At 45.8% G+C, this 22,378-nt stretch overlaps 1 protein-coding gene and 1 long non-coding RNA gene across 5 annotated transcripts in view; one reads left to right on the top strand and one right to left on the bottom strand.

Annotated features, from left to right (window-relative positions):
- Positions 1-4,192: 4,192 nt before the first annotated feature.
- Positions 4,193-10,991, bottom strand: 4931415C17Rik (RIKEN cDNA 4931415C17 gene). The gene is made up of 2 exons (NR_166502.1): positions 10,393-10,991; positions 4,193-5,844 (listed from the first exon to the last, which is right to left on the bottom strand). It is a non-coding gene; the product is annotated as an RIKEN cDNA 4931415C17 gene (long non-coding RNA).
- Tubgcp3 (tubulin, gamma complex associated protein 3) overlaps positions 10,564-22,378 on the top strand; it is a 58,578-nt gene continuing 46,763 nt past the window's right edge. The window contains exons 1-3 of one of the 4 annotated variants that reach the window (XM_006508800.2): positions 10,564-11,463; positions 19,379-19,486; positions 22,051-22,118. In XM_006508800.2, the coding sequence (XP_006508863.1) occupies positions 11,388-11,463; positions 19,379-19,486; positions 22,051-22,118 (252 nt within the window). In that variant the 5' untranslated portion in view covers positions 10,564-11,387. The remainder of the gene's footprint in view (positions 11,464-19,378; positions 19,487-22,050; positions 22,119-22,378) is intronic. The other 3 variants (XM_030243572.1, XM_006508801.3, NM_198031.1) reach the window with 3 other exon arrangements.

Raw genomic sequence — 22,378 nt, 5'->3', positions numbered from 1 at the left:
TCTGCTGTTCAGTTTTGTGCTTTGTTTTCTGGGGATACTGGAGATGAAACCAGCCTCGTGCATGCTGGACAAGCTCTCTACCGCTGGTTTGTATTACCAGGTTCAGTTTCATACTTTGGTCTTTTAAAACAAAAAACAAAAAACAAAAAACTTTGTTTTTTGCTAAGCTTTTCATTTCTTTTAGCAGAATTTATAATTTCCAACTGAAGCATTTTGAAATAGGGTTTCACTGTGTGACCCAGGCTGACCTTCCTACCTCAGCCTCTAGAAAACTAGATTGTAGGTGTTTAGCACTATATACAACTTGTTGAAGCATTTTTAAAAGATGGTTCCTTTAAACACATGGTAAGATAATTCTTCTACCAAAAAGTTTGTTCTGTGATATGTTAGTTGATTAACTGTTCTTTGTAAAATTCCCAAATTTCATTAAAAGCTCAGTCTCTCAAGTATGGGTTCTTGTAGAATAAAAAATAAGTTAAATACTTTACTTCAATAGGCGAGAACCAGGGCACAGCCCAAATCTCATAATCTGAGCAAAACAAAACTCCAACAGTGTAAAATATTCAATGCCCAACATCTAGGATTCCCTCAAGATCTTTGGGGCTTGGGTCGCTTCTCCAGCTCTTCCTTCTGCAGAACACACAGCTTGTCTTCCAGGCTCAGTCAGGCTCCACGCCACCCCTGCTGCTGCTCTTGGTGGCCATCCCATGACACTGTCCTCTCCAAAATGCTTCGGGCCCTTGCTGCAACTGGGCTGGGATTTCATGAATAGCCCCTCCCTGACCTCTCTTCAGGGACCCCAGCCCTGCCACACAGTGCCAAGCCTCAGCTGCTCTCCAGCCCACTTCACACCTTCAAAACCACCTGGGTGACTTTTACACTACTAATTCTGGCTGCTGGTGCAAGACACAACCTTGGCTGCCTCTGGAACACAGCCTTTGTGTGCTCACTGTGAGGAAACACTTCCCAGAAGCTTTCACATCAGCGATGCTGGTCTCTTCTTTTTTTAATTAGGTATGTTCCTCATTTACATTTCCAATGCTATCCCAAAAGTCCCCCATACCCTCCCCCCGACTCCCCTACCCACCCACTCCTACTTTTTGGCCCTGGTGTTCCCCTGTACTGGGGCATATAAAGTTTGCATGTCCAATGGGCCTCTCTTTCCAGTGATGGCCGACTAGGTCATCTTTTGATACATATGCAGCTAGAGACAAGAGCTCCGGGGTACTGGTTAGTTCATATTGTTGTTCCACCTATAGGGTTGCAGATCCCTTTAGCTTCTTGGGTATTTTCTCTAGCTCCTCCATTGGTGGCCCTATGACCCATCCAATAGCTGACTGTGAGCATCCACTTCTGTGTTTGCTAGGCCCCGGCATAGTCTCACAAGAGACAGCTATGTCAGGGTCCTTTCAGCAAAATCTTGCTAGTGTATGCAATGGTGTCAGCGTTTGGAGGCTGATTATGGGATGGATCCCTGGATATGGCAGTCTCTAGATGGTCCATCCTTTTGTCTCAGCTCCAAACTTTATAACTCCTTCCATGGGTATTTTGTTCCCAATTCTAAGAAGGGGCAAAGTGTCCACATTTTGGTCTTAGTTCTTCTTGAGTTTCATGTGTTTTGCAAATTGTATCTTATATCTTGGGTATTCTAAGTTTCTGGACTAATATCCACCTATCAGTGAGTACATATCATGTGAGTTCTTTTGTGATTGGGTTACCTCACTCAGGATGATGCCCTCCAGGTCCAACCATTTGCCTAGGAATTTCATAAATTCATTCTTTTTAATAGCTGAGTAGTATTCTATTGTGCTGGTCTCTTCTTAATCACTGATTATTTCTCAGTTCCAGCTGACTGGCATCAATCGTCCAAGAAGAGCAAAGGTTTCACCTCAGTGGTTCAGGTCTCTCGGAAGTCACGGAAGTCACGGCGGATTCAGCCTGAGCTCACCAGAATCACGTAGCAAATGCGCAATAGCCCTGATGCTCTTTAACGCTCAAACTTCCTTCTGGCACTTCACAAGCCAGGCCATCACCGTCTGCATTTCCTTTGACACTCCCACAGAGCAGCTCACCAAGCTTTGAATGCGTAATGGTTTTTCTTACCCAAAGTTACAAAGTCCTTCCACAAACCACCCCCTCCAAAAAAAACTTGGTCATATCTGTCACAGCAAAACCCCACAATCCTGGTACCAGTTTCTGCCCTAGTTAGGGTTTCTATTGCTTCAATGAAACACAGTGACCAAACGCAAGCTGGGGAGGAAAGGGTTTATTTGGCTTACACTTCCACATCATAGTCCATCACTGAAGGAAGTGGGGGAAGGAATTCAAACAGGGCAGGAACCTGGAGGCAGGAGCTGATGCAGAGGCCATGAAGGGGTGCTGCTTACTGGCTTGCTTCCCATGGCTTGCTCAGCCTGCTTTCTTTTAGAACCCAGGACCACCAGCCCACAGATGGCCCCACCCACCATGGGCTGAGTCCTCCCCACATCAATCACTAATTTAAAAAGCGCCCTACAGCTGAATCTTATGGAAGCATTTTCTCAGTGGGGGTTCCCTTCTTTCTAGCTTGTGTCGACTTGACATCAAACTACTCAGCATGCTTTTCTAGGGAACCTTAACTACAATGGCGATTTAGGTTCCAGGCCCTGGCAGGTTGTACTCCGTACATCAGCCGAGTTGAGATTACTCAGGAGACTGAGCTAGGAAGAGAGAGAGAGTTCAAGGGCAGATCAGACGAGTTAGTGAGGCTGTGTCTCAAAAAGTAAAACACACTTGCCTGACAAGCCCCAGCACCTTTGGCAATCGAAACAGTAAAAATGCAATGTGAACATGCATGGGACCATGCATAGAGTGCAGCATGGAAGACCCAAGGTCGACGTGGATGGGATAGCAGCTGTGCTGGCTAGTTTTATGTCAACTTGACACAAGCTAGAGGCGTTGGAGAGGAGGGAGCCTCAGTTGAGAAAATGCCTCCTCCATAAGCTCTGACTGTAGGGAAGCCTGTATGCATTTTATTAATTGGTGATTGATGAGGGAGGGCCTGGCTCACTGTGGGTGGTGCCATCCCTTGGCTGGTGGTCCTGGATTCTATAAGAAAGCAGGCTAAGGCAGCCATGGGGAACAAGTCAGTAAGCAGCATGCCACCTAGGGCCACTGCATCAGCTCTGGTTCCTGCCCTATTTGAGCTCCTGTCCTGACTTCCTTCAGTGATGGACTGTGACGTGGAAGCGTAAGCTGAATTAACCCTTTCGTCTCCAAGTTCCTCTGGTCATGGTGTCTCATCACAGCAACTGAAATCCTGACGAAGACAATGTCATTGTAATTTGTGACTATTGAAAGCTCCAGGACTTGTGGACAAGACTAGCTTTCCTGGCTGAGACTGTGAGCGATCACCCAGCCAGACCTCGCTGAGCCCACTATTAAAGTCAGGTCACCCCTGCAGGTTCTTGGCTAAATTTTAGGTTATCTTTGATCCATTTTTAATACAGGAAATGGTGTAACAGCTATCCATGTGTTGATAAATGATGTTCCTTTCTTTAAACTTTTTTTTGCTGTATCCTAAGTTACCTGTCTGTGTGAGGTGTATGAGTATATTAAGTGCAAGTGTGTTTAGAGGCCAGAGAGGGTGCTGGATCTGCAGTTACCGGCAGCCGTGAGCCTGACATGGGTGCAGGGCACCTAACTTGGGTCCTCTGGGAAAGCAGTAGTTGCTCTTAGCCACTGAAACATCTCTCCAGGTCCCCTAGATTTTGTTTTGAAATGAACACGGTGTGATGAGATGAGCCTGAGGGAATTATAACCATCCTGATAGGAGAGACAACGTTCTGAACAAACACTTAGGCCTACTCCTGTGAGTATCTGATGGTTTAAATCATGAACCTCAAGAACATTTCCTCAGGGATCCCTCTGGGGGAGAGGAAAGCATAAAGCCTTGGCGGCATCCAGGGGAGGAGCCTGCCTCTCAGAAGGAGACCTCCCAGAGTTCCTGCTTGTCAGGGCACCTTACCGGAGAGACTGGAGCTTAGACAATGCCGGGCCAGTGAGGAGCAGGACCACACCTTGGCCAGGACTGTGTAGTCAGGAACACCCCTGCCTGTTTAAGCCTCCTGTCAGAATCCAGAAGTACACTTGAGTGTCACTGGGCCCTTTCTTCTCTTTCCCATGTGGACACACTCAATAAAATGTTCTCTGATTTTTATTATTGCTTGTATCTTTAATTGACATACAGGGCACAGCACAAACATACTGTGCATAAACAGTCAAGTTTAGACTTTCAGCACCCAGGCTTTGACCCTGAAAACCTGTAACAGAATCTTGATAAATTTCTCATCCTGACATTTAGTGAAAATTACATGTCCTTCTTCACAGCTGCCATTTCTAGGTGTCTGCAGGCACTCTTAATTATATACCGATTCTATTTGTATGTGTATGTGTGTGTACTTTGGGCATCTGGGAGCCACTGAAGTCAGAAGGGTCAGATCCCTGGATGTGGAGTTACAGATAGATGGTTGTGAGCTGGCATGCGAGTGTTCAGAACTGAACCTAGTCATCTGCAGGAGAATTCAGCATTCTTAACTGCTGAGCCATGTCTCCAGCCCCTCACAGGCACTTAAAAAATACATTTTAACAATAGAATTACATCGCTCCCCTCACTTTCTTCCAGCCCCTGCCAGATCTCTGTCCTCCAGTCCCTCTCAAGCCCCAGTGCTCAAGTTAAGTACCCTTCTTTAAAAATTATTTTCACATACATCTATAGATTAGTATGTATGTGTATTCACAATTATATGTAAATACAACCTGCTAAGCCTGTTCCTTTTGCTGCTGTATATGGTTTCAAGGCTGACCACTCTGCATTGTGCAACAAATAAAGGGGTCCATCTCTGGGAGTAGCTAACTCTCTCTCCCAGCAGCCACTAGTGGCCTGTAGGTCTTTGTCTAGGGGTGGAACCCCAAGAAAACCTCTCCCTTCCACGTTAACATGTCCATCAGATATGCCACTGCTTCGGTCTAGTTTATGCAGCCATTTCCAGGAGAGATGCTCACGGCAGACTTCTTGGTATACAGGCTCTTACAATCTTCCCACGCCTACTTCCTCCAAGTTCCCTCGGCCGTGGATGCAGGAGCTGTGATGCAGATGTATCTGTTGGGATCTGGTGATCTTGCATTGTATCGAGCTGTCTTCTGGGACGGTCTCTGTTAGGTGTAAAGAGAACCTTCTTTGATGAGGCTTGGCAGCTACACTTACACAGGGACAGGGCTTGCACACCTCACTGGCACTTTACAGAAATCCTCACCCTCTCAAAATCCTGCAAGGTCACATTCGTCTCCGTTTTAAAGGTGGAAAAACTGAATCTTGAAACTGTGCCCTCTGGGAGTTTTGCCACCGGTGGGAAGATTGGAAATCGTTGGTTAGAGGGCTTCTTGGAACACTGCTACCTCCTGATCTCCCTTTCGGCACCTGAGTGGAAGCGCCTCACAGACTTTATGAAAACAAGCCACTTTCCCAGCTTTACCCTTCCTCTGTAGGACCAAAACTCACTTGCACAGGAAAGGGAACGCCCTCAAAAGTCCATTCCTAACAGGTTTTCTCTCAAAGCAGTCAGCTGGCTCCAATTCCAGGTCTCTCTCGGCTTAGGGTGGCTGTTAAACCCCACTGGCCGGCAGAGGGCAGCACAGGCCAGCTAATGGATGGATCAGTGCTCCGAGCATCCGCCTCCAGCCTCAGCCACCTGTATGAAGTAGGCAGAATGATGCATAGTTGAACCTCCTCAGGTAGGGTGCGCCCAGGTGCAACACCTTAGGTTCCAAAAGGCGCAGGCCAGTCTCCCTCTCTTCTGGTGTAGCCTGGAGATGAGACAAAAGAAGACTGGACCACAGGCAGATTTTTTCTGGCACCTCGCCCACCCCGTAGGGACCTGTTGTAACCGGAGTGTGGGGTTTCCCTGCAGGAACTATAGTAAAGGACATCTTTTCAAAAATAGTTCTGATCATGGCAAGGCTAGACACAGGAGCTCGAAAAAGAGCTACAGGGAACTTACACTCACTCGAAGCACCCAGGGGGCTTTGGGAGGATCACATGTTTTTGTTTTTTGAACTCTGAGCAGCACCCATAGCTCTGGGTCACCGTGAGGTTACCTGGTGAGGGTTTGTTTTTGTTTTGTTTTTTAAATCAATCTTCTAATTTATTAATGTGTTACAATGAGAAGCGCAACTGTATCTTATAGTCTATCATGACTTCAATGCGGGCTTTAGAATTAAACTCTGTTGCTAAGTTTTATTTTTGTGGCGCAGTCCCCATTAGGTGTGCTGTGCTGTGCTGTACTGTGGTGATCATGGTAATCTGGCCAATTGAAGAAGCCGAGCTCTGCCGTAACAGGAACTCCAGCAATGCCTTCACTCCCTACAGGCAGGTCCAATGTGATAAGGCCAATGTTTCCATATTGCTGAGAGAAATGGTCTCACCTGTAGGTTTTCCTCACGAAGCAATGCATTCAAAAGTGGAGGTTCAGATTGTTAGAATGCACTTCCCATAGCTGTTTAGGAGGTCTTAGATTTACTGCCACAGTTCTGGTGGTGGCCATACTACAGCTCGGTTAGTTATGTTTCAGGGTGCTTACGCAGTTCTGTGACAGCCACACAGCAGGATTATAGCAATGCAGGAATCAGCTTGCCTAGCTGCGCACTTTCCCTCCACTTTCCAGTGCTGTTGATAGGGAAGGGGAATCAGTGACCAATGGCACATGTAGTGCAGGGCTGCTCCCCGTAGTCCTGGCTTCCACACTGGCTGCTGGTAGTACTACCTTGGAAGACTATGGAAACACCGGGACATGAGGCCTCACTGGAAAGAACAGGACTCTGGGTGCGTTGGCCCTACTTCATGTCCTGTTTCCTGGTGGACTGAAATGTGAGCAGATGGCCTTGTGCTCTGGCTGCAGCCCTGACTCTTTCCCTGACATGGTAGTGGACTGTACTCTCAAACTGCTGGCTGGAATACATTCTTCCTGAAGCTTCCTGGGTGTTCAGTTATAGTTTGAGAAAATAGCTATTACACTAACACCCACAAGCTATTGACTAAATAAGCAGATGGCAGGGGGAGGGAGAGACAGAGAAATCTCTCATGCAGAGTACTGGATGATCTCTGCAGATGTTCATCTCTGGAGGCACGAGGTGAGGTCTGCCACTTTTCTCAAAATCACTGATTTTTTTTATGTTGACCAGTCAGAACTCAGAGTACAGATGTGTGCATGCAACAAGGCGTGTGTGGAGGTCAGACGACAACTTGACAACTTTATGTGGCCGGTTCTCTCCCTCCATCAGTCCATGGGTTCAAACCCGGCCTGCCAGGCTCCCATGGGTCCTCACTGCGCTCTTGTGTTCACTGCCTCGTTGGCCCTTTGTGTATGTGAGGACCGGTATGCTTACCTGAAGTGTACCTTTCTCCCATGGTTCTGCCCTCAGTGCCCATTTCTGTGCCTTTGGCCTGAGCCCCCCACCCCTACTGCCCCTGCTATTATTTCTCCATATGTTTGCAAGTTTGCACTTATTTTTTTCTGGACTCAAACTGTGTCCAGAAAACTGCCTTGTGTTGGGTGACTACTCTTTCCACTCATCTTATACTCTCACCTGACTTTTATACCTGGCTTCTCGGGTCTTCCCTATGTCTGCTCAGCTTATGTGAACTTACATGTCTTGACTGAGGCAGAGCCTGGAGGGACTTCATTCTGCATTGACAGACCCTTGAGTGGGCTAGGAACACAGTCAAATGAGTCTTATGTCTCCCTTGAGTCTAGTGTCCTGCTGAGGTCCTAGTTTTCTTGCCAGTCAGCATTTTATGGGGTGCATGAGACTTTAAGGTACTGTCTCTACCATGTGGGACTAACAGGGCTGAGTCTGCTGAGTAGATGGTCTCTGTAAAAGCCATCTTGCTTAGGTCAGCCTTTTTTGCTCTTTTTTTTTTAAAAAAAGATTTATTTATTTATTATTATATGTAAGTACACTGTAGCTATCTTCAGACACAGCAGAAGAGGGCATAAGATCTCATTACAGATGGTTGTGAGCCACCATGTGGTTGCTGGGATTTGAACTCAGGACCTCTGGAAGAGCAGTCAGTGCTCTTAACCACTGAGCCATATCTCCAGCCCCCTTTTGTGCTCTTTTTATTCAGGTTTTCAGTGGGATGAATGAAGCTTGACTCTAAGTTAGTTATTCAAAGACCTCTGTCATGGTTCAGATCTTAAATGTCCTGCCAGAGGTCGCTTGTTGAAGGCCTGGTGTCCAATGCAGCAATGTTTAGAATCAGGTGTAAAGGCTAGGATTCAGTAAATGGATGTGAAGTTAATTAACATTGATTGTCATCTTGACAGGATTGACAGTCACCTGGGAGACAAGCCTCTGGGCATGCCTGTGATACATCATGTATTTTATTGGGATAGCTAAAGTGGGAAGAGTCACCCCCAAAGCGGATGGTACCATTCTCTCGGCTTGAGTCCTACAGTGCAATCAAGGAGAAAGCTAACTGAGCATAGACATTCACATTTTTGCTTCCTGTTGATGTGACCAGGTGCTTCAAGTTCCTGCCACAAGGACCTCTGATCACAATGGACTGTACCATCGAACTGAGTCTAAATAAATAAATACATAAATACATAACTCTTTCCCCCATACATTGGTACAGTCAGGGCATTTCATCATAGCAATGAAGAAAATAAGATACTCACCAATGGGGTTCAATAGCTTAGTGGGGTTAGGGTGTGGAGCCTGGTAGAAGAAGTCAGTCACTGTTGGTGTGCCCCCCTCCTTCTCTCCTACTTTGCTTTCTGAGCATCAGGAAGGGAACAGCTCTCTCCTATCACGTACTGCGTTCCAGACTCAGAACAACTGGGCTGAGCAACCTTGGGCTGAAACCATGAGTCAAAACAAATCTCTCCTCTTTTAAAATTATTTCTTTCATGTATTTTATCAGAGCAGTGGAAAGCTGACTAATTTAAGGGTTCACAACATCCAGAGATGCTCCCACAGTGAGGCTGAACCCAGCCATGCCAACCAACAAGAGGGTGCCGATAGCACAGAGTATTCTGGGAAAGTCCTCCTGACTGTGGACGGAAACATTTGTAGTCTCCCAACAAGTCTTTCTTCTCTGGAATAGCTTTGAACCACATGTCCCTTATTCAGTCTGCTTACTGTGGGCCAAATCTGACTGCTGGGAAACACTGACCCACTCAACTGACTGGGTTTTGAGATGGGCTGAAACAGCCAGCCAAGAGGGCTGCTAGTGCTTTCTATATATTCACAACACATATATAAAGATCTAATCACTTATTTTATGTGTGTTTTGCCTGCATGTATGTAAGTGCACCGTGTGTGTGCCTGGGGCCTGAGGTAGTTAGAAGGCAACAGATAAAACTAGAGTTACAGCCAGGTGTGGTGGCACATGCCTTTAATCCCAGCACTCGGGAGGCAGAGGCAGGCAGATTTCTGAGTTCGAGGCCAGCCTGGTCTACAGAGTGAGTTCCAGGACAGCCAGGGCTATACAGAGAAACCCTGTCTCAAAAAACCCAAAAAACAAAACAACAACAAAAAAACCTAGAGTTACAAGATGGTAAGATGGTGGTGAGCCACCATGTGGGTACAGGGACCTGAACCCAGGTCCTCTGGAAGAGCAGCTAGTGCTCTTAACCACTAACCCATCTTCCTAACCCATTTATGTATGTATGTATGTATGTATGTATGCACATACGTATGTGTGAGTGTGATTATTTTTGAGGCAGGGTTTCTCTGTTTTATAGCTCTGGCTGTCTATGAACTCAATATATAGATCAGACTTTCCTTGGAGACCACTTGCCTCTTCCAAGTGCTAGGATTAAAGGCATTGTGTCATCAAGCCTGTTTTTTTTTTTTTTTTTTTTTTTTTTTTTTTTTTAGCATTTTTTGGTCACTGGCTTAGTTGATTTACAATGTCCTAACTTGACTGACTTCATTTTGTATGGTGGAGGTGAGTGGACCAACTGAGGTAGTTGCTTTTCTCCTGCTCTGTGGGTTCTGGGGAACTCGAGTCACCTGACTTGGTGACATCAGCTCCTGTTGTCAAGACTGTGCTGGAGCAGCTACTTTCTAAGTGTTTTCATCTATCTGCTGACATTTCACTTCAAGTAGCCACACAGAAAAGCAAACCGCTCTGGCTTTTCCTGGCTCATTGGCCACCCTCAAATAACTGTCAATACATCTGCAATTAAATGTGTGAGTGCTCAGTCCAGAAAGCCACCTTAAGACTTCTTGCTGGGATCACTCCTATTACCAAAGGGCAGTGCTAGGACCACTCAACAAAACAGAGGCTACAGGGACTGAGGACTGAGCTCTGACTACATGGATGATGGAAACAGAAAAGTGGATCACCTGAAGGTTAGCTACTGGCCCCGGGGTGGAAGAAACACCAGGAATGACTGATAGTTATTCACTATGGCCTTATTCTAGACCTTCTGATGGAGCATCATCTGTGTGGGTGGTACAAAATAGGCTGGAGCTAAGAATGGGCTGAGAGCTGAGTGTTGAGAGTCTCGGCTTGTTAGAGTCGTAGTCAAATTCCAGGCTGAAGCCGAGAGTCTCCTCTTGCAGTTTCTATCGTTGGCTTCAACTGGCTGAGCTCCAGCAGGTACCATTTGTACAGGGAGTGAGTGTGTCCGCATTCTGTACATCACAGAGCGGGCAGGGAAGGGTGGCTAAGAGATCTGCGAGCAAAAGACGAATAAAGGTATGCTCTCCATTAAGCCACCTCTGAGTGCCACTGCTATCATAGTCCTGAGTCAGCGACTAAGAAGGGAGCTTTCTGCGGACCACCGAGCATCCGGGCAGGAGCGGCGGAGCTGGGCTCCCAGTGACGAGGACTCTCCTCCTCCTGCGTCCCAGACAGCACAGAATTTCTCGTGTCTGCGTCTGATTTTTCCTTTGCGGCAGCGCTCAAGCCTCTCCATCTCAGTATCCCCGTTTCCAGGACTACCTCCTGGTGACGTCAAGGGGCAGAGGTTCCAGACCTCTGAGAACTCACTTACGAGAGCCCTGCGTAGTAGTCCGGCGCCCCTGTCCCTGTGTGGCTCAAGCGCACTCGGACTCCGCATCCAGTGCTGTTCACAAGCAGCGCCCAGACCGCAAGCTGCGGACGCGTACGGGCATCCTAGGAACGCGTTGCTGCGAGCGTCGCCCAGCAACGACTTTTCCAGCGCGGAGAAGCTGCCAAGTGCAGAAGCCGGGAGAGCGCACGCGCGTCTCGCGCGGGAAGCGGTGCATTATGGGAGGCGCGCGCTTTTGCCGCTTCCGCGAATATGGCGGCGCCGTAGTTAGGGCGCGGGATCCTGGGGCGCGGGGAGGCTGCAGTGCGCAGTCCGGGCGCGGTAATGGCGACTCCGGATCAGAAGTCGCCCAACGTTCTGCTGCAGAACCTGTGCTGCCGGATCCTGGGCCGGAGCGAAGGTACGCGTCCCGGGGTTCAGGGCTGTGGAGACTGAGCGCCATGACCCCCGCCGGCCGGGTGCTGTTCTCCCCGGCCCCCGGGAAGGAAAGGGGTGCGGCTCGCGGACTGTCCCTGCCCTGGGGGCCCAGGCCGGAGCTGCTGTAGCGGCCGAGTTTGTTTTTGGGTTCGTCCAGACAGCACGGCAGCCTGCAGCTCTGCTTCTGCGTGCTTCTCACTCTGCTGTCACCTTTGCCTCTGGTGATGATGAGTCCTGGTTAGATGATGCTCGCTTATTCCTGGACGGTTCAGCTAGCGAATAATGCTTCTAAGAAGCCAGACCCCCAAGGCAGTCCTGCCCACTTTACCCGTACTGTCGCCGCCGTAGTTGGGGGTGGGGAAAATGTCAAGGATCTGGTTTCATGAAGCTCATTTTGGAGATGAGTGGGGACGCGTCTTGAGGGAAGGTTTTAGTAATTGACATGACTGGGTTGCCTTAGAATGTTGAGACAAATCGCGCAGGTTTTCAAGGGAAGACTTTAAACAAGAACCGAGTTTTAAAAACTGAGAGAGCCTTTTGATCTTTCATAATTTGTAACAACCTATGTAACAACTTGTCAGCGTAGAGGATGAATTACTGTGTCACTACTAAACCGTTGACTTAACTCCCTTCTTGCTTTATTCCTTGTAGTGTTTCACTGTGCAGTTTGTTCATGTAAGAAATCTTTGAGGCTTCCTCGACCCTATTATGCCATGAGAGATGCTCCTGTCTAATGGAGGGAATGTGACTAGCACGTTGGTGAATACACAGTGTTTGTGGGTGATAAAGGGCTAGGGAGAAGGCGGATAGGAGGAGCTTAGAGTTCCAGTATCTGGGGAGAGTGTGAGTGCAGAGGATAGTTTACTTTTCTGAAGGGAGTGATCCAGTCATAGGCAAAATTAGATAACTAAGGCTTAACACGCCATACCATCATTTTTCTTTTATTGCATTGGGTCCAAAATTTTTACCTTCCAGAAAGAACCTCGTAGTTATAGCTAGATTTTGAAGTTATTCATTATGAACTTCTAAATTTGAATTTTACATTAAGATCCCTTTTGATAGAAGTTTCACAGCCTTCAGGTGATTGAAATGCTACTTTAAAGCAGAATCCTGTATCCTCCCATTTTCCCACCCCCATTTGTGATTATGTCTTGTGAATCGCTGGACTTTCAGAGAGATCCAGGGTAAAGCTCATTAAAGATGATGCTGTCTTCTCTGTGGATGGAGTTGAGGGATGCAGAGTCAGCTGGGTTCTCTGCCCTCACACACTTTGTTGATATTTTGTTGTGCTCTGACAGGTGTGTAGCCATAGCTAATTGTTGTCATCTCTTTTTCCTGATTCTGTTGAGCATGACTTCTTGTTTGGCCATTCAGATCTCTTCCTAAGGTTGTATTTTATTTTGTTTTCTTTGTAACATATGTTCTTGCTGGGTTGCTTACCCTTATAACTTTGAGTGTTCTTTATTTATCTGGGTACAGTGTTCTTTATCTGCTTTCTCCACAAGGTGGAAGGCAAGGATGGATTCCTGAAAGCAGTGCTGCCTTACTCCCCAAATGCTCCCCTGGAAGAAAGAGGAAACAAAACAAAACAAAACAAAACAAAAAACACTTAACATTATCATGATTTGGCTGTCATGTGAAGAACTGTTATCAAATCCAAAGTCATAAAATTTCTTTCATCTTTTTGCCCTAGAGAGGTTCTGTTCTATTGTTATGTGTGATATGAGTTAGTTTTTTGTTAAATGGTACAAGTTGAGACTATTTTTGAGCCTACCAAAGGAACCATCTTCCCTTAACTATACTTGTCTTATTCTTGTCTTGTAGACTGAAAGTGTTGAAGTGGAACCTTTAAGAGTGTTGATAGCATGGGCTGTTGTTCCGGACCAGTAAGAACCAGGGTTTGTGTAGGAGAGGGCCTGGTGTCAGTACATATTTTAAAAGCACCTAAAGTTCAGAATGGTTTAGATTTACAAGAAAATTGTACACACATGGTTCTCTTTTGCCCAACACCATCTCTTCTGGTCTTAGTGTCTGGCTTACTGAGGTGCAGTGTCACAGTCCGTAATAATACATTGATATTGTTGATGCAGAAACACAGTTGTTGCCTCAAAGGAAGTTAAGAGGTGATTTATTTTGGAACTAAGCATAAGTGACTATGGTCTAGTAACACAGTTTCAGGTTACCCCTAATGCCTTGTTTCAACGTGATTAACAGTTATATGAAGCTTAGTAACAGAATGGCATAAAGTCATAAGTCAAGGTACTTTTCAAATACATTGGCATGAACATCAGGTACGTGGGTTAAAGCAAAATGGGAATCTCTGTTACTGGTCTCAGGTACTATTTGATGACAGTCTCATGTTAGGGTTGGTGGAGGCTGGGTTCTCTACATGCCAACACACAGAGGCAGGCAGTGAATGGGGCCTTTAAGAGGGCTTAGGATAGGTGGCCAAGACAACTTATTAGCTCGAGACCTGCAACATTCTGTCCAGCTGTCTATAATCACAGGCCTTCTAATAGTCAGTCAGTCTGGAAGAATCTCTAACATGGGCATGGCTTTCTTGGGAAGTTCAGTTCACAGTATTGACCAAGCTCCATGCTTTTTAGGCTCCTTCAGGTGTTGCTTAGTACCCAGGGCTCCCTCTCGTGTGAGGCCACTTGTTCTTATTCTTTGTCATTCTTACTCTTATTTGGGTCCCCGTGGGCTCCTCTGGACTTGGATCTTTTCCAATATTTGTTTTGTTTTTGTTTGGTGAGCTTGGCAGTTTTGAAGATTAAAGATTGTAGACTTGTCTGATATTTTCCCAGTGACTGAGTGGGATTCTGTCTTGGGGGTGGAAATTCTGGGCCTGGAGTGCCATTTTCACCACACGATGGCAGGCATAGCATGCTCTGTTACTGTTAATGTTGTTCCTGACTGCTTCACGTGGGCGTCTTCTCTGGAAGCACGTGTCTCTCACTGATGGAGCATTTCTGCCAAGTGGATGTTTCTACAAGAATGTTAACATTAGGCCTTCTTTCAGGTTTCTGGGGGTCAGTGCCGCTATCCCTTGTAGTTTTATCTCCGAATGAACACTTTAGTTTAGAATGAACAATTTAGTTGTTTCAGTTTGTAGATTTTGTTGTGGAAACTAAGATTATTGACTTCAAGTCTGTCTAGAATATCAGATTTTCATTTTCATTAAGTTTATTTTCAGAATTTATTTATTTATTTCTTGGTGGCATGTATATTATGAATCGATTGGTCTCCAAATAATTTGTGTACTGGCTAGTCCTGTATCAACTTGACACAAACTGTAGTCCTCTGAGAGGAGGGAACCTTGATTGAGAAAATGCCTCCTTAAGATGGGGCTATAGGCATTTTTTTTTTTTTTTTTTTTACAGGCGTAGGGCATTTTATTAATTGGTATGAAAGGACTGATTGGTATGGAAGGACTTAGCCCACTGTGGGTGGTGCCATTCCTGGGCTGGTAGTCCTGAGTTCTATAAGAAAATAGGCTGAGAAAACCATAAAGAGTAAGACAGTAAGCAGCACCCCTCCATGGCCTCTGCATCAGCTCCTGCCTCCAGGTTCCTGCCCTGTCTGAGTTCCTCCCCTGACTTCCTTAATTGAGGAACAGTGATTGGAAATGTAAGCCAAGTAGACCCTTCTCCAAGCTACTTTTGGTCATGGCACAGCAATGATAACTCTAAGACACTTAGTGATTTATTTTCAGATTTGATACTGATGTCTAGTTTAATTCTCTTAGTGTTGGAGAATATATGATTGCTAATTACAGCTACTTTTTAAAAATCTGTGTGCACCTGTGTGTGCAGTCACACACATATCAGTATGCATGTTCATTCATGTGTCAGCGCGAGAACACACGAGTCTGTGGAGAGCAGAGGACAACCTCTAGTTCCAGACCTTGTCTTCCCCTCTTTTTAAAATATGACCTCTTGTTTGTTTCTGTGTTCACCAGGCTAATTGGCCCAGGAGCTTACTCTTTCCTTCCTCCCCTCCCTTCCCCTTCCTCTCTGTATATGTATGCTGTCTTCAAATGTCTGATGGTATTTAGGCAGGAAGATGGTCAGGGTAGCCTTTTCTAGTTGTCATACTTTTTAGTTGGGGGTCCAGCTGGTGCTGGAGCCTCCCTTGCCACTGTCTTTTCTCTTGGCTTCCTCTGGCTGATGACTCCCCTGTGCTAACTTGCTGTGTGTGGTGCCCTCTGAGGTTTGCCCGGATGGGGGTCTGGTTGTCAGGTTGCTGGGATTTGGGCAGGCACTGGCTTTCCTCCACATACACAGCTCCTTCCTTTGCTACGTAGATCCTGAGAAGGACGGCATTCCCTTCTCAAGCCACCCGGGGCTTCTACAGAGTATAGAATGACTCTTCTTGACATTTGTCCCTGTGGGAGGTTAGTTTTAATTGCCATTCTGACACAGTATAGCATCACTTTGGTAGGGAGTGTCAGTGAGGGAGGTATGAATTAAAGCTTCAAGCTCCTCTGTTGCCTTGGCTTTCCTTCTGTGGTGGACTGTGCCTTGATCTTTGAGCTAAAATAAACCCATTCTCCCTTAAGTTGCACTTGTCAAAGTATTTTATTATAGCAAAGGAAAAGGGCTTTCTCTTGGGAACTTGGAAAACACTGCTGAGAGAAATGAGGACAGTAGAGGCCTGGCTCCTGAGGCCTCCGAGAACAAGGGCTGTGTCAGGAAATGGGCCAGAGACAATCCTATGATATTCAATAAGAATCTGGTTCCACTTTGCCACCACTGTGAGACCTTGAATGAAGTTGAATTTAAAGATAATGAACTATTCATTAGAAAGGAGTGTGGACAAGCTTCAAGTCTTTGACAAGAAAGTGCAGTCAACACAGCAGCTGCAGGGATCAGCACCCTGAGAGAGCAACCTGGCCGTCCACACTGGGACTTGAGGACGTGTTTCCCCAGGGTCAGCACACACAAGCTCACAGAACTGTGGTCCACGGTGGCAAGGCTGCCCCTCTGAATGGTGACGCTGTCTGTGTGCCACTGGTCTTGAAAGTATGAAAGACACAGAAGGGAGGAATGGTGGAGAGCAGCTGAGGTCAGGCACTATGTGGCAGGGTCGAGGCCCCAGAGAGCAGCAAGGCCTCAGAGGCCACTGTGAGGAGCTTGAAGATAAAGCATAAGCTGTAGTAGAGACCTAGGAGTGTTGGGGATGCCAGGATCACAGGGTATGTGCCAGGAAGAGCTACAGGCATGCAGTGGCGCTGGACCAAGTTTGAAGGAGAAGCTTAAGGGCTGAAGGAATGGGGCTGTCTGAAGCTTTGGAGCCCAGCCAGTTTCATCACGAGGCCCAAATGCTGGACATGGGACTGCAGGATTTGGTTTTGGCCACATTGGATTTGGGGTTTTGGTTTGATTATTCCTTGCTATGCCCTTGATTGTTTTATTTTGGAATGGAATGTTTATTCTGTGCCATTATATGCTAGAAGTATATACATTTTTGATTTTTATAGGAGTTCACAATTCAGTGTTTTGAACTTGTTAATTTTTGAAAAATGTCAAGACTTTGGAGACTTAAAGTTAGAATGTATTTTACATTTACAGTATGAGGGTGTCTTAGTGTTTATTGCTGTAAATAAACACTATGACCACAGCATTTCTTATAAAGGAAAATTTTAACTGGGGATTGCTTACAGTTTCAGATGTTTAAGCCCCAATTATCGTCACGGTGGGAAGCATAGGGGCAGGCAGGCAGCCATGGTGCAGGGGAAGGAGCTGCAGGCAACAGGAGGAGCAGAGCCACCGGGCCTGGCTTGGGCTTCTGAAACTCAAAGCCCGTCCCCAGTGACACACTTCCTCCAACAAGGCCACACCTCCTGATCCCTCTGAAGCAGCACCATGGCCTGATGAGCAAGCATTCAAATCTAAGAGTCTATGGAGGGAGTATTCCTATTCAAATCAGCACACTTTAGTCCCTGGCCCCCATAAGCTTGTAGTCATACCATAGTGCAAAATGCATTCAGTTCAACTTCAACAGTCCCCATAGTCTATAACAGTTGGAGCACCATTTAAAAGTCCAAAGTCTCTTCTGAGACTCATGTTAATCTTTTAACTGCCATCCTCTGTAAAATCAAAATGAAAATACAGATCATATACTTCCAACATACAATATCACAGAATATACATTATCATTCCAAAGGGAGGACTGGACCAAAGCAAGACCAAGAACTAGCATGGCAAACTCCAAACTCTGCATCTCCATGTCTGATGTCAAATGTTCTTCAGATCTCCAACTCCTTTCATTTAAAGCATTCAACTGCTTTCCTGGTCCAAAGTCCCAAAGTACACATTCTGCCAATAGTCAACATGGTCAGGCCTGTCACAGCAATACCCCACTTCTGTCTTAGTCAGTATTCTATTGCTGTGGAACAAGGCACCATGACTATGGTGACTTTTATCAAGGAAAGCATTTAATTGGGGTTTGCTTACAGTTTTAAAGATTTAATTCATTATCATCATGCCCAGCTCCCTTTCTGTACTCTTAATAAACCCATGATCCTCTGTCCAGGGAGTGAGACACCCACAGTGGTGACAGGCAGGCAGAAGTGGGAGACGGAGCTGAGAGTTCTACATCTGGATCTGTTGGCATCAGGAAGAGCAGCAGCCACTTCCTGTGTGGGCTTCTGAAACCCATAAGGTCACACCTCCTAATTCCTCTCAGTTAGCTCTACTCCCTAATGCCCCAGCATTCAGGTATAGAAGCCTACGGGGGCATTTCTATTCACACCACCACGGAGGGCAACATGAGACTTTGGGCACAAAGAGGAGAAGGGTATAGGTTAAAGTGATATGTTGTGTGTCAACTTGGCAAGAGGTGAAATTGTGGTGACTAGTTTTTTGGTTTTTCGAGACAGGGTTCCTCTGTGTAGCCCTGGCTGTCCTGGAACTCACTCTGTAGACCAGGCTGGCCTTGAACTCAGAAATCTGCCTGCCTCTGCCTGTGGTGATTAGTTTTATTTATCATCTTGACTCAATCTAGAATCATCTGAAAAGTCAGTCTCAATGAGAGATTGTTTAGGTTGGTCTGTGGGAACGTCCTTAGGGAATTATATTGATTTGTGGGAAGTCCTGCCTACTGTGGGTGTCACCATTTCCAGGACAGAGTATCATGGCTTTATTAAGAGTAGAGAGAGGGAGCTGGGCATACAGTTTTAAATTCCTTGCTTTCTTGACTGGATGTAATGTCACCAGTTCAGGGCCCTGGCTCTTGACTTCCTTGCAGTGATGGATTGTAACTTAGAATTGTGAGTCAGATAAACACATTCTCCTTTGAGTTGCTTTTGTTAGTGTATTTATCAAGGCAACCAAAAACAAGGGCAGTCCCACTCCCCTTCCCATTCCTGACCTTGCAGACATTGGGTTTCTAGTTTGATAGTCTTTGAGTCAGTGCCACATGCCCATCTGTTCTCTAGCTTTTCTCTCTGGCTTCACATCTGCCTTGGTAAGTGTATGTCCTTATTTAAAGTGCTTTATTCTGTGTGTGTGTGTTTGTGTGTGTGTGTGAGTTTTAAAAGAGACAAACCTATGTTGTGACTCTTCTCCACACAAGTTGTGCCTCTTTCTTCCTAGAGCTGAGGGCCACTCAAAGGCTCTCCGCCAGGCTTCCTTTCTAAGCCCCATGCCTGGACTGTGACTTCAGTCACTCCTTTTAAAACGGCTATGGTTCCAGTCTGGCTTACCTCTAGATTTTTCCATATATCTGCTGTCTTTTACAAACTTTATAGAATTCTTTTGCTCAAGCCATTGATTTCATATGACTTTTCTGCCCTCTGAGTTAAGGCTGGGGAAGGGGGTTTGCTCCCTTGACCTGTGTGCTCTGGTGATGAAAGCTGTCAGGTTATAACTTGCACCCTTCCGCTCGCCTTCCAGCTGATGTGGCCCAGCAGTTCCAGTTTGCTGTGAGAGTTATCGGCAGCAACTTCGCTCCAACTGTTGAACGAGATGAATTTCTAGTAGCTGAAAAAATCAAGAAAGAACGTATGTATTTTTCTTAACTATTACATGTTGGATTGTGAAACTTGTGAAAACTTATTTCGACATGACGTGTGTGTGTTTGTATGTGTGTCTTTATGTATTTGTGCATGCATATATGTGCACATGTGTGTCTATGTATGTATGGACACGTATATGTGTGCATATACTTATGTATATATACATATGTATGTATATGTGTCTATCTGTGTTTATGTATCCACACATTTATGCATGTATATATCTATATATATGTTTGCACGCATGCCCATACATGTATGTGCTATGAGTGCTATTCTCAAGTATGTTTTAATAATAGATACTATTAAAAATAAGGACAGTTTAATTATTTTTGTGGCATTATAATTATTAAAACATAGTGAAGGTTTATTTTAAACTGTCATAACTGTAATTTAGTTTTCCAATACAAAAGATAAAGGACTCACTGTCACTTCTTGCCTCTCTGATCTGCAGTATCTAATGCAGTTAACCACGCTTGGAGGCATTGCTGCCTTTTTCACCGTCAGACCTGCAGCACTTAAGAGCTGTGTGAGCGTCTTACTTCTGAGATGGCACTTCAGGCTCTCTTAAGTTCTCCTCCACTCATAGCACTTGGTTTGGGTTGAAGTCAGCTTTGCCACCCCTCCCAGCTTCTGAAGTGCTTTGTGGAGTCTAGGCTGAGTGACAGGCAGTCCTCAGCAGTCTGTGGGAGAGCTGTCCTGGTCCTGATTTTGTGGGTGTGTGAGCATGCTGAAAACGGGGCCTTTCAGTGGGACTTAAACCCTGCCGTGGATAGTAGCCAGCTTCTCCTACTGGGGCCTACTGTTAAACTTCCCAGATGAAGAGGGCTTTGATTTCCGTTCTAAGTTTTTGCCAATTTGGCCACAGCACTCCTAGGAAGTCATTCTGCTTGACATAGTATCCTGCCCTGAGCTGTTGCATTAGGAATTGCATGGGCCAGTGATCTGTGTGGATGTTATCTTTCAGAGCTTAACACAGAGTCAGGGAGTGGAGGCTGTGGCCCCACAATGATTGGACCTAGTACCTTTGCCTACTGAAGCCTTAAGCAGTGTGACTTTAAGGACCCAGAAGCTGGAATGGCAAGCTGCAGTGATCCTCTTTGTCAGTTGCTTTACTGTGTGGTTTTAAGTTACCCATAATCAAGTATGACTGGAAGGCAGTGGTGGGAAAATACATCCCAGATACAGATGATGCATAGACTGTCAAGTCTTACCATCCCAAGGAATGCATGCGTGGAAGTCTCATACCACCCCACTGCTTCCTGCCTGGCCGAGGAGCCATCTCTGTTCAGCATGCCTATGCTCTGTGTGCTGCCTGCCACATTGTCCCATGAGTCACCTTCTCAGTCACCAGAGCCAGGGCTATGCGTCTCATGGCAAGGCTGCCTTCAGACTGCCATCCTTCTACCTCATCTCCTCAGATGCTAGGAATGTGGGCTGCCTTGTTTTTCTTAGTGGCCCCAAGGCAGAAGGACCCTGACCCCTGTAAATCAGCTATGCTAAAGCAAGTCAGAGTGCTTCCTGCACCTGAAAGATTGGGGTTACAGGCACCCCACCCCTGGCCTTAGGCCCTAGCTCATCTCACCGGTTAAATAAGTAGAAAAATAACAGTGAGTATATAGCCTGTTACTAAAGATTGAAGCTTACTTTCCTTCCATGCCTGGCAAGTTTCTTATGGAAATGTAAATTCTTTTCATGAGCTCTAAGCTGCTGACACTCTAGATTACTACCAAGACCTCACCATTTGGTGTCATATAAACATAATTTCCTTTGTGAATTTGATTTCATGGCCTCCTGTTAAGCTTATTGCCAGTGTGTGTCATAATGAAGTCATTATTACAGAGTTTCAAGGAAGTCATGTAATAATCAAAAGTGATAAATGGACAATAAAAATAATATTGAAAATAAAATTAATAACGATATTAATGGATTGACATTTAGTTTGAAACAGTGATTATTTTACACTGAAGCAATTTGGAATACTTCTGGACATCTTGGCGAAAATGTTAGAATATGATTTTTGTTGGGGATGGGTGGACAAGGTCTCATCCCTGTGTAGCCTTGGCCAGTCAGGAAAGCTGGCCTTGAACTTACAAAGATCCACCTACCTCTGCCTTCTGAGTGCTAGGGTTAAAAGCATACTCTGCCACACCTGGCTAGAATGTGGCTTTTTAAGTCAGATGAACTGCCATGCTTGCTGATCCTATGAATTTGTAATTTCCTAGATAGCTTCACTCTCCATCCCTCCCTCCAAGTACCTGGTATCAGTTAGTAGGGTTGGCGGTGGTTTGCCTCACTGTGGATCCATATGTGAAGACAGTCTTGTCTTTAACCCAGCCCAAGAGTCTTCATGTTTTATGTGTATCAGAGAAGCAAGGCGAGCTGACCAAACCGATATTGCTAAAAGTCTCCTTGCCCCATTCTTTGCATTCTTGTGCTCAGGTTTCTTTTAGCATGTCCTAGTCTGTTAGTGCAGATGCAGTGACTTTCCTAACACTGAATTGTATGTGCAACTAATAGACTTAATTAATTCATTTTCTAAACTTCCAGTTATTCGACAAAGGAGAGAAGCGGACGCCGCACTGTTTTCAGAGCTCCACAGGAAGCTTCATTCGCAGGTACGGTGAGGTCTTCTGGGAGTCTGGGAGTGGAGAGCGGCTCTAGGATGCTTGGATGCCCTTGGGTGCTGTCCTTTAAAACTCCCTGTGATCACTAATGGCTTTTAGTTGTAGAGAGTGCTTCCACTTGAGAGATTCAGTATTGGAAGTGTTAGTTGGGCTTTCTGTTAAACTTCTGATGTGTGTCCTGGACTCCCCAGTTTGCATTGCAATTCCTCGATGGCATTGCCAGGAGTAGGTGTGCTGGTGGTGTGCACACC

This window comes from Mus musculus, chromosome 8 (genome assembly GCF_000001635.26).
Source record: "Mus musculus strain C57BL/6J chromosome 8, GRCm38.p6 C57BL/6J".
Taxonomy (NCBI): Eukaryota; Metazoa; Chordata; class Mammalia; order Rodentia; family Muridae; genus Mus; species Mus musculus.
The sequence above is the reverse complement of the archived record's forward strand: the minus strand, read 5'-3'. Positions and strand labels throughout refer to the sequence as shown.